The sequence below is a fragment of the Rhinopithecus roxellana genome, chromosome 2 (genome assembly GCF_007565055.1).
Source record: "Rhinopithecus roxellana isolate Shanxi Qingling chromosome 2, ASM756505v1, whole genome shotgun sequence".
NCBI classification, from domain to species: domain Eukaryota; kingdom Metazoa; phylum Chordata; class Mammalia; order Primates; family Cercopithecidae; genus Rhinopithecus; species Rhinopithecus roxellana.
This window is the reverse complement of record NC_044550.1, coordinates 21,869,181-21,884,260: the sequence shown is the minus strand read 5'-3', so window position 1 is coordinate 21,884,260 and position 15,080 is coordinate 21,869,181. Positions and strand designations below refer to the sequence as shown.

Here is a 15,080-nt window from a genome sequence, read left to right as displayed (position 1 = left end):
TTTAAAAAATTTTGTTTTTCATATTTAAGAATCATTTTTAATCTTTTTGGTTTTTGAGTAAACATGACACATAATTCTAATGTCAAAAAATTATAATAAGGTACTAATACAGTAAGGTATTCAGAGATATCTTATTTCACTCTTAGTCACCTCTGCCTATCGTTAACTATTTTTATTAGCTTATGGTTTAATCCTTCCATTGGTTCTATTTATATAAGCTAAACATACATGCTGTTGTAAATATAGCCCCTTTTTCAACAAAAAAATGTCCTGGCAATAACTTTATGCCTATACCTTCTGCATTTCTTTTTGCAGCTACCCAGCACTCCATTATGTTAATAATGAATTCCAGCTAATATATGGATAATGATACATTCAGAAAAATCACTATTTTAACAATCCATACTGAAATAAATGATTCAGGTAGTGGTCACTTGTAATGGAAGACCACAGATATCAACAGATGATAAAGCCACTGGGTGAAAGCTTAATGAGGAACTTCACAATTAAAGGATCAGGATGTCACCATATGAGGTACTAATCAAGCCTAGCACTGGTATAAGTGAAATAAACAGATATTATTTTGAAGTGTACATCACCAAAATACATATTAGGACCTAAATAAACAAATAATTGAAGTAATACACCTAAATATAATCAACCATTAGATCTAACTCCCAATCCACAGAAAATGAAACAGAAATAAGTTAAATGATACCACAAAGAAGTAAACAGCTAAATTCGGAATGCAGGACATTCTACAGAACAACAGACTCAGTTATTTTACCAAATCAAAGGCATTAAAAAAAAGAGGGGTGGGGCTTGTTTTAAATTAAAACAAGAATTAAGAGACATAAGCAAATGAAATTAGTAAACTATTATTTGGGTTTTAATGTGAACAAAGTATACAAAAGCATTTTTGAAATAGTCTGGAAAATGTGAATATAGACTGAATTTTAAATGACATTTAGAAGTTATTAATTTTGTTGGCTATGACAGTAGTACTGTGATTATGTAAGAAATGCTGTCTACCTCCCTAATTTTAAAATCCTCAGCAAGAAAAGTGGTGGTGGGGTGGGGGCAGTGTAGACCCATATGAAACAAATATAGCAAAATGTTGACAGTAACTGAAGGTGGTGCTGTTAAAGAAAAACACTGGATAATAAAAAGGATTCTCTGAGTTTTCTGTAGAGCTGTAAAGAATCATAAAAATATGGCCGGGTGCGGTGGCTCAAGCCTGTAATCCCAGCACTTTGGGAGGCCGAGACGGGCGGATCACAAGCTCAGGAGATCGAGACCATCCTGGCGAACATAGTGAAACCCCGTCTCTACAAAAAAATACAAAAAACTAGCCGGGTGAGGTGGCGGGCGCCTGTAGTCCCAGCTACTCGGGAGGCTGAGCCAGGAGAATGGCGTGAACCCAGGAGTTGGAGCTTGCAGTGAGCTGAGAGCCGGCCACTGCACTCCAGCCTGGGCGACAGAGCGAGACTCCGTCTCAAAAAAAAAAAAAAAAAAAAAAAAAAAAAAAAAAAAAAAAAAAAAAAAAAAAAAAAAAAGAATCATAAAAATGATCCCATGAATTAACAGTAGTATATAACAGAAAACCCCCCAAAAGACCCAATTTTCTAAGAATTTAGGACATAAAATAAAGGTGGGATATTTAATCAGAAAGAGAAGACAGATTATCTAATAAATGATAGTGAACTAAGGGTAAACCATTTTGCAGGTGAAGGGGAGAGAATGAGACTTCTTATTTACATTATGTACCAAAATAAAACCTTAGACGGATTAATGATGCAAAACCAAAATCATCAAATAACTAAAAAAAAATAGCTAGAATATTTTCCTAATCTTAAGACTGAAAAGACCTTTCAAAGGATACAAACAAAGGTAAAAACAACAAAAGAAATTATAAAATGAGGCCAGGCACAGTGGCTCACGCCTGCAATCCCGGCACTCTGGGAGGCCGAGGTGGGCATGTCACTTGACTTCAGGAGTTCGAGGCCAGTTTGGCCAACATATTGAAACCCCATCTCTACTAAAAATACAAAAATTAGATTGGGCGCAGTGGCTCATGCCTGTAATCCCAGTACTTTGGGAGGCTGAGGTGGGTGGATCACGAGGTCAGGAGTTCAAGACCAGCCTGGCCAACATGGTTAAACCCCGTCTCCACTAAAAATTGAAAAATTAGCTGGGCATGGTGTGGCGGGTGCCTGTAATCCCAGCTACTCGGGAGGCTGAAGCAGGAGAATTGTTTGAAACCTGAAAGCAGAGGTTGCAGTGAGCCGATATTGTGCCACTGCACTCCAGCCAGGCAACAAGAGTGAAACTCCATCTCAGAAAGAAAAAAAAAAAAAGAAAAATTAGCTGGGCCTGGTGGCACATGCCTGTAGTCCCAGCTACCTGGGAGTCTGAGACAGGAGAACTAGTTCAACTTGTCTTACTTCATAGCACTTGTAACTACTTGAAATAAACTATTTGTTTACTTATTTATTGTCTTATTCATCCTGACTTCCCACCAACCTTCTTAAGAGCAGGAGCTGTTTTGTTCACTGAGCCTCCTCTCGTATTCTCAGTGCCTAGAATACCATTGACACAGAGTAGAAACAAACTTCTATTTAGTAGAGAGAAATTCCAAAGTCTTAAAAGAATTAAATGCTGGCCGGATGTGGTGGCTCACGCCTGTAATCCCAGCACTCTGGGAGGCCAAAACAGGTAGATCATCTGAGGTGAGGAGTTTGAGACCAGTCTGGCCAACATGGTAAAGCCCCACCTCTATTAAAAACACAAAAATTAAGCTGGACCTGGTGGCCACACGCCTATAATCCCAGTTACTCGGGAAGCTGAGGCAAGAGAATCACTTGAACCTGGGAGGCAGAGGTTGTAGTGAACCGCGATGGTGCCACTGCACTCCAGCTTGGGACACAGAGCGAGACTCCATCCCAAACAAAACAAAACAAAACAAAACAAAAAACAATACCCATTAAATGTTTTGATTCTGTTAAGGAAATAGTTAAGACAAATGCACAAATGTGTGTATGTAGTCACGTCGCTTAGTGATGAGGACGTGTTCGAGAAATGTGTCGTTGTGTAAACATCACAGAGTGTACGCACAAACCTAGATGGTATAGCCTACTACACACCTGGGCTATATGATATAGCCTATTGCTTCTAGGCTACAAACCCGCACAGCACTGTTACTGTGTTGAATATTGTAGGCAACTGCACACAATGATATTTGCATATCTAAACACAGAAACTACAGGAACAATATAGTATAAAATATACAAAATGGTACACTTGCATAGGGTACTTAGTATGAATGGAGCTTACAGGACTGGAAGTTGCTCTGGGTGAGTCAGTGAGTGGTGAGTGAAGGTGAAAGCCCAGGACACCAGTGTACTGTAGACTTTAAAAACACTGCACATTTAGGCTTTATCAAACCTATAAAAATACAGTTTTTGGCCAGGCATGGTGGCTCATGTCTATAATCCCAGCACTTCGGGAGACCTGGGCAGGTGGATCACTTGAGGCCCAGAGTTTGAGACCAGCCTGGACAACATGGTGAAACCCCGCCTCTACTAAAAATACAGAAATTAGTCGGTTATGGTACTGGCAGGTGCCTGTAATCTTCCAGTTACTTGGGAGGCTGAGGCACGAGAATCGCTTGAACCTGGGAGGTGGAGGTTGCAGTGAGAGCCGAGATTGTGCCACTGCACTCTAGCCTGACTGACAGAACGAGACTCTGTGGGAAAAAAAAAAAAGTTTTTCTTTCTCCTATAATACATTAGTTTACTGTAACTTCTTCACCTCATAAACTACTTATTTTAATGGGTTGGTGCAAATGTAACTGTGGGTTTTGTCATTACTTTTTTTTTTTTTTTTAAGACGGACTCTTGCTCTTGTTGCCCAGGCTAGTGTGCATTGGTGCAATTTTGGCTCACTGCAACCTCCGCCTCCCAGGTTCAAGCAATTCTCCCGCCTCAGCCTCCCTAGTAGCTGGGATTACAGGCGCCCGCCACCAAGCACAGCTAATTTTTGTATTTTTAGTAGAGACAGGGTTTCACCATGTTGGCCAGGCTGATCTCAAACTCCTGACCTCAGAAGATCCACCCGCCTCAGCCTCCCAAAGTGCTGGGATTACAGGTGTGAGCCACTGTGCCTGGCCTGTCATTACTTTCAATGGCAAGAACCACAATGACTTTTGCACCAATCTAAATAACTTTTTGACTTTTGCAAAAACAGTGTAAAACACACATTATACAGCTGTACAAAAAATTTTCTTCCTTTTACAGCCTTATTCTATAAGCTTTTTTCTATTTTAAACTTTTTTCTTTTTAAACTGTTTTGTTGAAAATGAATACACACACACACGCATTTGCGTAGTCCTACACAGGATCAGGATCAATAATCACTGTCTTCCACCTCCACATCTTGTCCCACTGGAAGGTCTTAAGGTGTAAAAACATGTAAGGAGCTGTCATTTCCTGTGATAACAATGCCTTCTTCTGGATACTTCCTGGAAGACCTGTGTGAGGCTGCTTTACAGTTAACTTTTATTTTTTATAAATAGAAGGAGTACACTCTAAAATAACGATAAAAAGTTTAGTATAAGTAAATACATAAACCAGTAGTCATTTATTTTTGTTATCAAGTATTATGCACTGTGCATAACTGTGCTACCACATTAGCACAGCTACGAAGTCAATAGGTGACAGGAATTTTTCAGTTCCATTATAATCTTATGGGACCACCATCATATATGTGGGTCCATCATTGACTAAAATGTCATTATGAGGCACATGACTGTATGTATGTGCATTTATGTATGATAAAGTATGTGTGTGTGTATGTGTGTGTATATATATACAAGGATTTTTTTCTTTTGTCACAGGTTCTTGCTATGTTTGGTCTCAAACTCCTCAGCTCAAGTGATTCTCCTGTCTTAACTGGGATCACAGAAGCACACCAAGCTTAAAAGCATGCTGACTTTGAAACTGAGTTATGTCCCACAAATGGGAGACTCATTATAAAACATACAAGTACCAAAATGATTAAAGATATAATAAGATAGGTTTCTTCTTATACTGTTAAATAAATTTAAACATTTTCCAAAGTGATATTTGTATTTTTCAACTTCTTTTGTTTGTTTAAACAAGTCATCTAGACAATCAGCTTCTTTCCTGGCTTCCCTAGCAAGGTGTAGTGAAAGAAACCTGGAAAGACAGACTCTAAGCATTGCTGTCAACAACCTGGTAGAAATACTGGTTAACATTTATTAATATTTTACCTTTTGTTTATCTGCATTTTCTCTAATTGATCTCACTACATTTGTTATTTTAAAAAGCTATATATTATCTATATCTGGTTTTTCATATATTCACTGAAAATATTTTTCTAATTTTTATTTTTGTTTTTTAAGCATCAGCCTTTTTCCTGTTTTTCAACCCTAATAAACAAATTTTAAGGTGTTTTTTCTTCAAAAACCAACTGTTAGGGTTTCCCACTACTTAATAAAAGTCATCTCAAATTAATCAATACAAAGAAAAGCCCTTACACAGAGCTCTTTCATTGCACTAACATTAAGTAGAACATTTAAAGCCATTTCAACTTTATTATGACTATTAAGACTGTTTAAAGCTAAGCTAAGATATTCTTACCCTACTTGGAACTTCGAAAATAAATGGGCCAGGCGTGGTGGCTCACACCTGTGATCCTAGCACTTTGGGAGGCCAAGGTGGGCAGATCACGAGGTCAGGAGATCCAGACCATCTTGGCTAACACAGTGAAACCCCGTCTCTACTAAAAATACAAAAAATTAGCTGGGCGTGTTGGCACATACCTGTAGTGCCAGCTACTTGGGAGGCTGAGGCAGGAGAATCGCTTGAACCTGGAAGGCGGAGGTGGCAGTGAGCCATGAGCCGAGATTGTGCCAATGCACTCCAGCCTGGGCGACAGAGCGAGACTCCGTCTCAAAAAAAAAAAAGGCTTCTTTTTAAAAAGTTTGATAATTTTAATGTTCAATTAAAATTCATCATCTTTTTTTAGTAGATAAGAATTTAAATGTAGGTCCTAGCTGTATACCTAAATCATTACTGTTCACTGACCCTAAAACAGTAGTGTTCAAAAAATGGTTTTAAATTCAGATCAGACAAAAATAAATAGCTGCTTGTAATCTTCCTTGGAAAGATCCATATATCCACATATCTACAGTAAAAAGTCTGAGTATGACTTTTTACTGTACAAATCCTTATCAGTTAAAGAGAAAAAAGTGCTTAATTCTGAACTGCAAGGTCTTTTGCATTCTTAGAACCAAGCCTGGTACTGGACAGGTGATTTCACTTATTTGAGTTTCTATTTCCTCACAAAATGAAAGGAAGGTGACTATTTAAAATTTAAGAAGTCAAAATTCCAAGTGTTGACAAGAATGTGAAGCAACTGTACTCTTACATGCTGTTACTGAGGTATAAATCAGAACATCACTTTGGCAAACTGTCTAGCTTTAACTGCTAAAGTTGAAAAATGAGTATCTAATAGCCCAGCAATTCCATTCCTAGATATATACACTCACTAAAAGACAGGGACAGAAATGTTCACAATAGCATAATTCATAATGGCCCCACACTCAGAAAGTTACCCCAATGCCCATCAACAATAGAACAAATAAGCAAACTGGTCTATTCACATGATTGAGTACCACAGAACAATGAAAACGAATGAATTACAATCACACAATAAGCATAATGTTGAGCAAAAGAATCTAGACACAAGTACATATGGTATGCTTCCAATTAAGTAAAAGAAAAGAAAGGTGGGAATGGTTCCTTTCTAACAGTCTACTTCTAAATATTTTGGCTTTATGATGCTCACTTAAGTGTGATTGATAACCCAGGTTACTTTTTAGTATATCTTTGTCCCCTTTATCCAAACTTTTCTAACACTTGTACTAGACCCAGAATATAAAAAGGATTGTGATTATGGAATAAAATGATGTTGTATTTTTTAATTCTGGTAGAATATTTATTTTTACTCTTATCCCAAAGGTAATTTCTTGACACTTCTAAAATAACCTCCCAAATAAAATAAGAAATAAAAAATACTTCCTATACTCCTTTGTCAGGGGTCAGCAAACTTCTTCCGTGGATAGTCAGACGGTCAGTATTTTAAAGCTTTGAGAGCCACATGATCTCTTTTGCAACTACTCAACTGTACTACTGCAGCGCAAAAGCAGCCATAGACAATAACATAAAAGAATGGGCATGGCTGTATTCCAATAAAACTTTATTTACAAACAGGCAGTGGGCTTGATTTGGCCAAAGGGCCATGGTTTGTGGACTATTATCCTAAGTCATTATTTAAGACCACTTACTATTTCAAAATAATTTTTTTTTCTCTTTGCTCAACACTTCCAAGAATCAACCTTTTCTTTGAACCTGGTTTTCTTGTCATAAAAATGCTAAGTAAATAATATGTTGCAACCCCAAATAGGAACTTGCCTAGAAGTACAAAAGTCAAACAAGACAGACTTAAAAATGTTTCACATGGCGTAACAGAGGCATAAATAAAATCTAGCAAAAGGGAGGCAGAGAAATCTGTATAACCAACCATATTCCTCTAATGTCTCTGTTTTCTTCCTCCCTTTTCCCTCTGTACTTTAATTCTAAGGTTAAATTCCAGAAACAAATAATTTTCCCTTTTCTTTTGCCCCACTCCCACTCACGATGGCTTCCTGGTATGTCATCCAGGCTAGATTCAAACTCCTGAGCTTAAGCAATCCTTCTACTTTAGTCTTGAGTAGCTGGAACTACATGAGTAAGCTATTGCTCCTCACTGATTATCCTATTTCTCATTTTCATTCTTACTTCACCATAAAATTTCTATAAGGTTAGTCAACTGAGAACAGTTTTCTGTTAAGTAGCAATACTCTTGTCATTAAAATTGTTTCCTGGCCAGGCGGGTGGCTCACTCCTGTAATCCCAGCACTTTGGGAGACCGAGGCAGGTGGATCACTTGAGGTCAGGAGTTCGAGCCAGCCTGGCCAAAATGGTGAAACCCCATCTCTACTAAAAATACAAAAATTAGCCGGGCATGGTGGTGGGCACCTGTAATCACAGCTACTTGGAAGGCTGAGGCAGGAGAATCACTTGAACCTGGGAGGCAGAGGTTGCAGTGTGAGCCGAGTTCGCGCCACTGTACTCCAGCCTAGGCGGTCGAGTAAGGCGCCGTCTCAAAAAAAAAAAAATTTGTTTCCCTGTATTTTATTTTCTTCTCAAGAAATATGAATGAAATACTGTCAAGTATTTCACTGTATAAATACCGTATCAGTTGTTAAACTGCTAGGTTTATGAGGTGGCTCCAGAAAAGGTCATGTCAGAATGGGTCCTAGCAGCAGTGATATAGGAGTTAAGAAGAAATAACTTAGGCAGATAGTGAGGGTATGTGAATCCTCAGTTAAGGCTTTTCTTTTTAATGAAAAGCAGCCCCAAACCATTCCGTAAGGAAGAGCAGCCTGTAAAGTCGAGCTGCAGACATAGACAAGCAAGCTGGCGGCCTCCAAGGGTGAATGCTGGCAGGAACTAGGGGCCAGACATGTTCAAGATGGCAATTCCCTCATTTCCTTCTCTGCCCGTCACATGTACAGTAAAGAGCAGGCAAAATGGTGCTGGCCAAGGATAATTTATTTGCATGAGAAGATTAGGGTAGGACAACCAGCCTCTCCCCCAATGCCTTATGTAAAGGTAACAACTAATTGAACCGATCTGTGAGCCCTAAGTAAATAAGACATTGCCTCCTCAAGATGGACTGCAAGATTTGGTGCATCTACCTCCAGCCAGTGTTTTCCATTTGGAGGCCCCTCTCGAGAAAGCTGTTTCTCTTTCTCCTCTCTTCTGCCTATTAAACTTCCACCCATAAACTCCTCATGCGTGTCCGCGTCCTAAATTTTCCTGGCTGCAAGATGACGAACCATGGGTCTATACCCTAGAAAGTGTAGCCACTTCAGCAGTAAACGAGCATGTGAACCTATGAGCATATTTATGTGTGGGGAGGCTCTCATCAAGATGAGTTATGTGTCATAAAGTTCTTTAAATGCAGGGTAGGGACCAAATCACATTTTACCTGTCATTTTCTAAGGAGAATGCCAGTTTGATAATACAAAATTTTTTTAAAAACTTAACATTTACTTAAATTTTCTGATTATAAAATTAATACTTGTAATTGCAGACTGAAAAAGATATAGTGAAGAAAAATAAAATCACAGCTAATATCTTGATCTAGATTTAACCTTTTTAAAAATGTAATATTTATATTTCATTTAATCTTTTTCTACATATATACACACAAAAAAGCTGAGATCAAATTCTATGTATGTTTGATATAGGCTGACACGTATTTGTACCACTTGGATCTTAGGTACAAATCCCACCAGGAATTTGTCAGAATTAAGTTTTATAACTGTTACAATGTGTGTATATGACTGAATACATACTTGAGGATACTGCTGGAATCCAGAATATACCGGGTTACTGGGCTGTACTCCAGAAGTAAGTGGTGCTGTAGTATTCTGATAACCAGGCTGAAGTGTTGGATAGCCATAGCCAAAAGGCTTAGCCACTTTTGAAGGCTGAGGGATGACAGGAGCTGCAGCTGAAACTGGAGCTGGAGCAGAAGCAGGATCAGGTTCAGGGGCGGGATCAGGAGCAGGACTGCTTGCTGATGAAGAAAGCATATCTAAAAAATGGAAACACATGGTGTTAACAACTGAAAATCAAGACTCCACAAAGACTGGACTCCTGATCCAGTCCATAACCCCTGACATTTCCTTTTTTCTTTTTAAAGCTTTTTATTCCAAGAAATTTTGAACACAAGCAAAGTAGGGAGAATGATGAACCCCATATACTTATCACTAAGCTTCAATAATTATCAATATTTTGCTAATCTTGTTTTACATGTTGTCATACTACATCTTTTCTTTTTTCCTTTTTACAGGAGTATTTACGAGAAAACTCTACCCCATATTTTACATAATTTCACCAACAGATACATTAGTTGGTATTTCTTCTTTTTAAATAGAGATGGGGTTTCCCATGTTGCCTAGGCTGGTCTTGAACACTTGTGCTCAAGAGATTTTTCTACCTCGACCTCCCAAAGTGCGGAGCATATAGGTGTGAGCCCCTTGAAATGATAATTCTAACAGATAAGAACAATATAGGGCCAGGCGCGGTGGCTCAAGCCTGTAATCCCAGCACTTTGGGAGGCCGAGACGGGCGGATCACGAGGTCAGGAGATCGAGACCACCCTGGCTAACACAATGAAACCCCGTCTCTACTAAAAAATACAAAAAACTAGCTGGGCAAGGTGGCAGGCGCCTGTAGTCCCAGCTACACGGGAGGCTGAGGCAGGAGAATGGCGTAAATCTGGGAGGCGGAGCTTGCCGTGAGCTGAGATCCGGCCACTGCACTCCAGCCCGGGCGACAGAAGCCAGACTCCATCTCAAAAAAAAAAAAAAAAAAAAAAAAAAAAAAAAAGAACAACATATTTATATAATACACACACACACACACACAAAGTTAATACAGTTTTAAAAAATTCTCTCAGCAGACACTAAGCACCACAAAACAAAGAAAGCAATAAAAAGGGTGTCAACTACTCTTTTCTCCAATTTGCTTTATCTAACCCTATCATCTATATAGAAACTAACTCTATGGAAGGAGTAGCATGTTTCCATAATCCCCTATAAATGTGCATTATTTGCAGTAGCAAAACTGTCAGTCAAGTATGAAAGATAGTGTCTAGAGGCTGGGCACGGTGGCTCACTCCTGTAATCTCAGCACTGTGGGAGACTGAGGTGGGTGGATCATGAGGTCGAGTTCGAGGCTAGCCTAGCAAATATGGCGAAACCCCATCTCTACTAAAAATACAAAAATTAGCTGGGCATGGTGGCGGGTGCCTGTAGTTCCAGCTACTCAGGAGGCTGAGGTTGCAGTGAGCTGAGATGGTGCCACTGCACTCCAGCCTGGGCCACAGGGTGAGACTCTGTATCCAAAAAAAAAAAAAAAAGATACTGTCTAGAATAGTGTCCTGCTCCTAGAACAATGTTTAGTATGTAATAAATGTCAAGTAAAATGTATTTAATAAATAAATGCCCTCATTTAAATTTTAAACAAAGTGGAATTAAAACAAAAAAACTGGAGAAAACTTAAATATCATATACAAAAACAATAATAACAAAAAGAAGCTCTAAAAGTTACTCTATACATAACCATTATTAACAATTTGGCATATTGACTGTTTAGTCCTATTATGAAGTCAAATCTACAATATGCATTCATTTTAGTTCATAAGATATCCTTCACCAGCATTTGGATTCTGCAAAAATACATTCTTAGAAACATTTAACTGAATCAATCTTTTTTTTTTTCCCTTGAAGAATCACATCTCCTTATTGGGTCTAATTCTGAAGATACATTCCTAGACATTCTGCTATCATCTTGTGCTGACTAGGCAGGGATCAGCTTACTGGCTTTCTGGTAACCTCCCAGACTTCTTAAGAGGATAAGACCTTCAATACGGTGTCATAATCCTTAGATCTCTTGCTTGTCTCTCCTCATGGTGATGGAAACATAGGCAGAAAGTTCTCGTAACATGACAATTTATCAGCATAAGAAATAAAAAAAATGGGGCTGGGTGCAATGGCTCACGCCTATTATCCCAACATTTTGGAAGGCCGAGGTGGAAGGACTGTTTGAAGCCAGATGTTTGATACCAGCCTGGACAATAAAGTGAGACCCCATCTCTATGAAAAGAAAAAAAAAAAAAAAAGCTGGATATGGTGGTGTGCACCTGTAGTCCCAGCTACTGGGGAGGCCGAGGAGGGAAGATGGCTTTAGCCCAGTAGTACCAGGCTGCAGTGAACCATGATCACACCACTGCACTCCAGCCTGGGTGACAGAATGAGACCTTGTCTCAAAAAAAAAAAAAAAAAAAAAAAAAAGAAGGAGGAGGAGAGAAGAAGAGGAGGAGGAAGGGGAGGAAGAAGAAGGAGGAGGAAGGAGGAGGAAGGAGGAGGAAGGAGAAGGAGGAAGAAGGAGGAGGAAGGAGGAGGAGGAAGAAGGAGGAGGAAGAAGGAGGAGGAGGAAGGAGGAGGAGGAAGGAGGAGGAGGAAGGAGGAGGAGGAAAGAAAACTGGAGTTACAAACATGAAGGTCTAAATCTTCTCCCCTTCTTCAGGAAAGAATTCTACAGATCTATCCTATTACCTGACATACAGTAGGCCTACAGTTTATTTAACATTACTGCTACAGATGCTCACATAGTTCTTTAATTTTGGTGCAGTATAATAGGAAGAAAACTTGTCCAAGGTTACTGAAGTACTTTCAACACATAGGATTACAAGATTAGAATTTGTTGACTGAATGAATACAAAGAAACCAAAGTATGACTGCAGGGCCAGAATCTTTCAACTATACTACACTAGACATTTTTTGTTTCACATTAATTTAGAGTTTCATTAATTTAGAGTTCATTAATTTAGAGTTCATTAATTTAAAGTTCATACTATATGGTTGTTCATCTTTTAGTGAATTAAGCAACTCTTCTAGACTATCTTGACAAGAGATTGTTTTTGGAATGGTTTACAACTTCTTACACACACACACACAAACAAAATTCCTAGGGACAAAAATCCTTAACTACAAAAAACTGAGTCATTTATTCAAGTATTTAAAAAAAAATTTTTTTTTTTTTTTTTTTTGAGACGGAGTCTCTCTCTGTCACCCAGGCTGGAGTGCAGTGGCGAGATCTCGGCTCACTGCAAGCTCTGTCTCCCAGGTTCACATCATTCTGCCACCTCAGCCTCCTAAGCAGCTGGGACTACAGGCGACCGCCACCATGCCCAGCTAACTTTTTGTATTTTTAGTAGAGACGGGGTTTCATCGTGTTAGCCAGGATGGTCTTGATCTCCTGACCTCGTGATCTGCCCACCTTGGCCTACCAAAGTGCTGGGATTACAGGTGTGAGCCACCACGCCCAGCAGTATTTTTAAAATATTACAAGGCAATTCCATACTGAGCTGAAAAGACTGAAGTTTTCTACTGATTCATAGAATAGTGACAGCAAGATAGTATATATATATATTTTTTTTAAGTATAGAACATTCCAACTTCAATTAAACTTCATCCTGGATCATCAACAAAGAGATAAGAAATAAAGAGAAGGGCAAAACTGCTTTTTCTGTTAGTTTTGAAGCTTGGAATCATTAGAAAAAGAGAGACAGAGGTCAGGTACAGTTGTCAGGTTGTCAGTGATAGGAGACAGGAGAGCAAGAAAACTCACAGTATAAAATATTAAAATGAAATGATAGTTTTTTCTTTCAATACTATCCACTCCTGTACTTGAATGTAATGGCTAAAGTGATTTCAGATATAGTTAAAAGTGATGTCTCCAAAACCTACCCCCAAGTTGGGGGTAGCATCTATTTACCTACTAGAGGCAGCCAGAAGTCACTGAGGGAGCAAAGAGTCAAAGACTATACTCAGAGGCTGGTTGAAAAGAATTCAAAGACCTAAGCATGAGAATAGAAATATAAAATTTATTTAAGGAGCAGTTATTCTTTAAAAAGAAGGGGAAAGAAGAGAAAAGTTATTGACAATCTTTTAGAAAAAGACAGAGTATGATAACAACAAAAAATAATAGCCCCAGAAACAACCTTCATAGTTGTTAGTTAATGCTATTAATGCTATTAAGTTGCGGCTGAAAAGTGCCAGAAAAATGTCCTTTTTTTCTTGTGAAAAATATAGCCTGCTATTTTGTGTAACGTATGTTCACATTTGAAGGCAATTGATGGTCAATAACTTTTAAAATGAAGAACAAGCAAGCACAAAACAACAAATTACCTGGGTAACTGCCTCCTTCCAGGGCATCATAACTGTTGGGCATTGGAGAAGCACTGCTTGTGGTAGAAGAGCTGTCAACACCTAAAAAGAAAACCAAAACATCTACTAGGTTTAAAATGATAAAGTATCTTAAACCAGCCTTTGGCAATTTTGAAAAAGATGTTTTGGCTGAACTAGGAAAATTCCTGATTCTAGTAAGAAAGTGAAATGATTGATGTCTACAGACATTTTAAAAACCAATGAATTTCTGTTAAGAATAGAAGATGAGAGTGGAGAGAAAATGAAGCCGATGAGTGGGATAAAACTCAGTTAAACATGTAAGGCATCTTAGAGAAGAACAGATATTAAACTATTAAAAGTAGTCAAACACATAAATAAAAATTCTAAGTTGATAGAAATGTTAATATAGTCACATCTTAAGGATTACATCTACCAAATATATGTTATCATTTTTTTTGTTGTTGTTGAGACGGAGTCTCGCTCTGTCGCCCAGGCTGGAGTGCAGTGGCCGGATCTCAGCTCACTGCAAGCTCCGCCTCCCGGGTTTACGCCATTCTCCTGCCTCAGCCTCCCAAGTAGCTGGGACTACAGGCGCCCGCCACCTCGCCCAGCTAGTTTTTTGTATTTTTTTAGTAGAGACCGGGTTTCACCGTGTTCGCCAGGATGATCACGATCTCCTGACCTCGTGATCCGCCCGTCTCGGCCTCCCAAAGTGCTGGGATTACAGGCTTGAGCCACCGCGCCCGGCCTATTTTATCATTATTAATGATAAATACTAAATACATTTTATCAATCTTAGGGTATATTAAGGTAATTAAATTTTAATGACTTTTATTTATATCATAGCACACTGTTTGAGACTGATAAATGAGGAGTCTGTAGCTTAGGTTGCTATCTGGCATGCTACTAAGTTTTTCCGTGTCTCAGTTTATATAGCTGCAGAATAGAGATTAAATAATACCTGCCATATTTAATAAGGTAATATAAATGAAAGGCACACTAATTTATATAAATGTCAGATATAAGAATTTTTATTATGTGTGCTCATTCAAAACCTGTTAAGATGAGAATTCAGTGGCAATTTATGATGAAATCTGGTCACAGGTCACATGAATAGAACAAACAATATACTTCTTCCATTCATTCAACACATATTTTGAGACCTACAATTATCCTAGGTACATATGCT

At 38.6% G+C, this 15,080-nt stretch overlaps 1 protein-coding gene across 4 annotated transcripts in view; it reads right to left on the bottom strand.

The window, feature by feature from the left end:
* Positions 1–15,080, bottom strand: part of SEC24B (SEC24 homolog B, COPII coat complex component) — a 111,785-nt gene that overhangs the window by 38,994 nt on the left and 57,711 nt on the right. For all 4 annotated transcript variants that reach the window (XM_030915959.1, XM_030915965.1, XM_030915969.1 and 1 more), the window contains 2 exons: positions 13,892–13,972; positions 9,488–9,729 (listed from right to left, as the gene is read on the bottom strand). In XM_030915959.1, the coding sequence (XP_030771819.1) occupies positions 9,488–9,729; positions 13,892–13,972 (323 nt within the window). The remainder of the gene's footprint in view (positions 1–9,487; positions 9,730–13,891; positions 13,973–15,080) is intronic.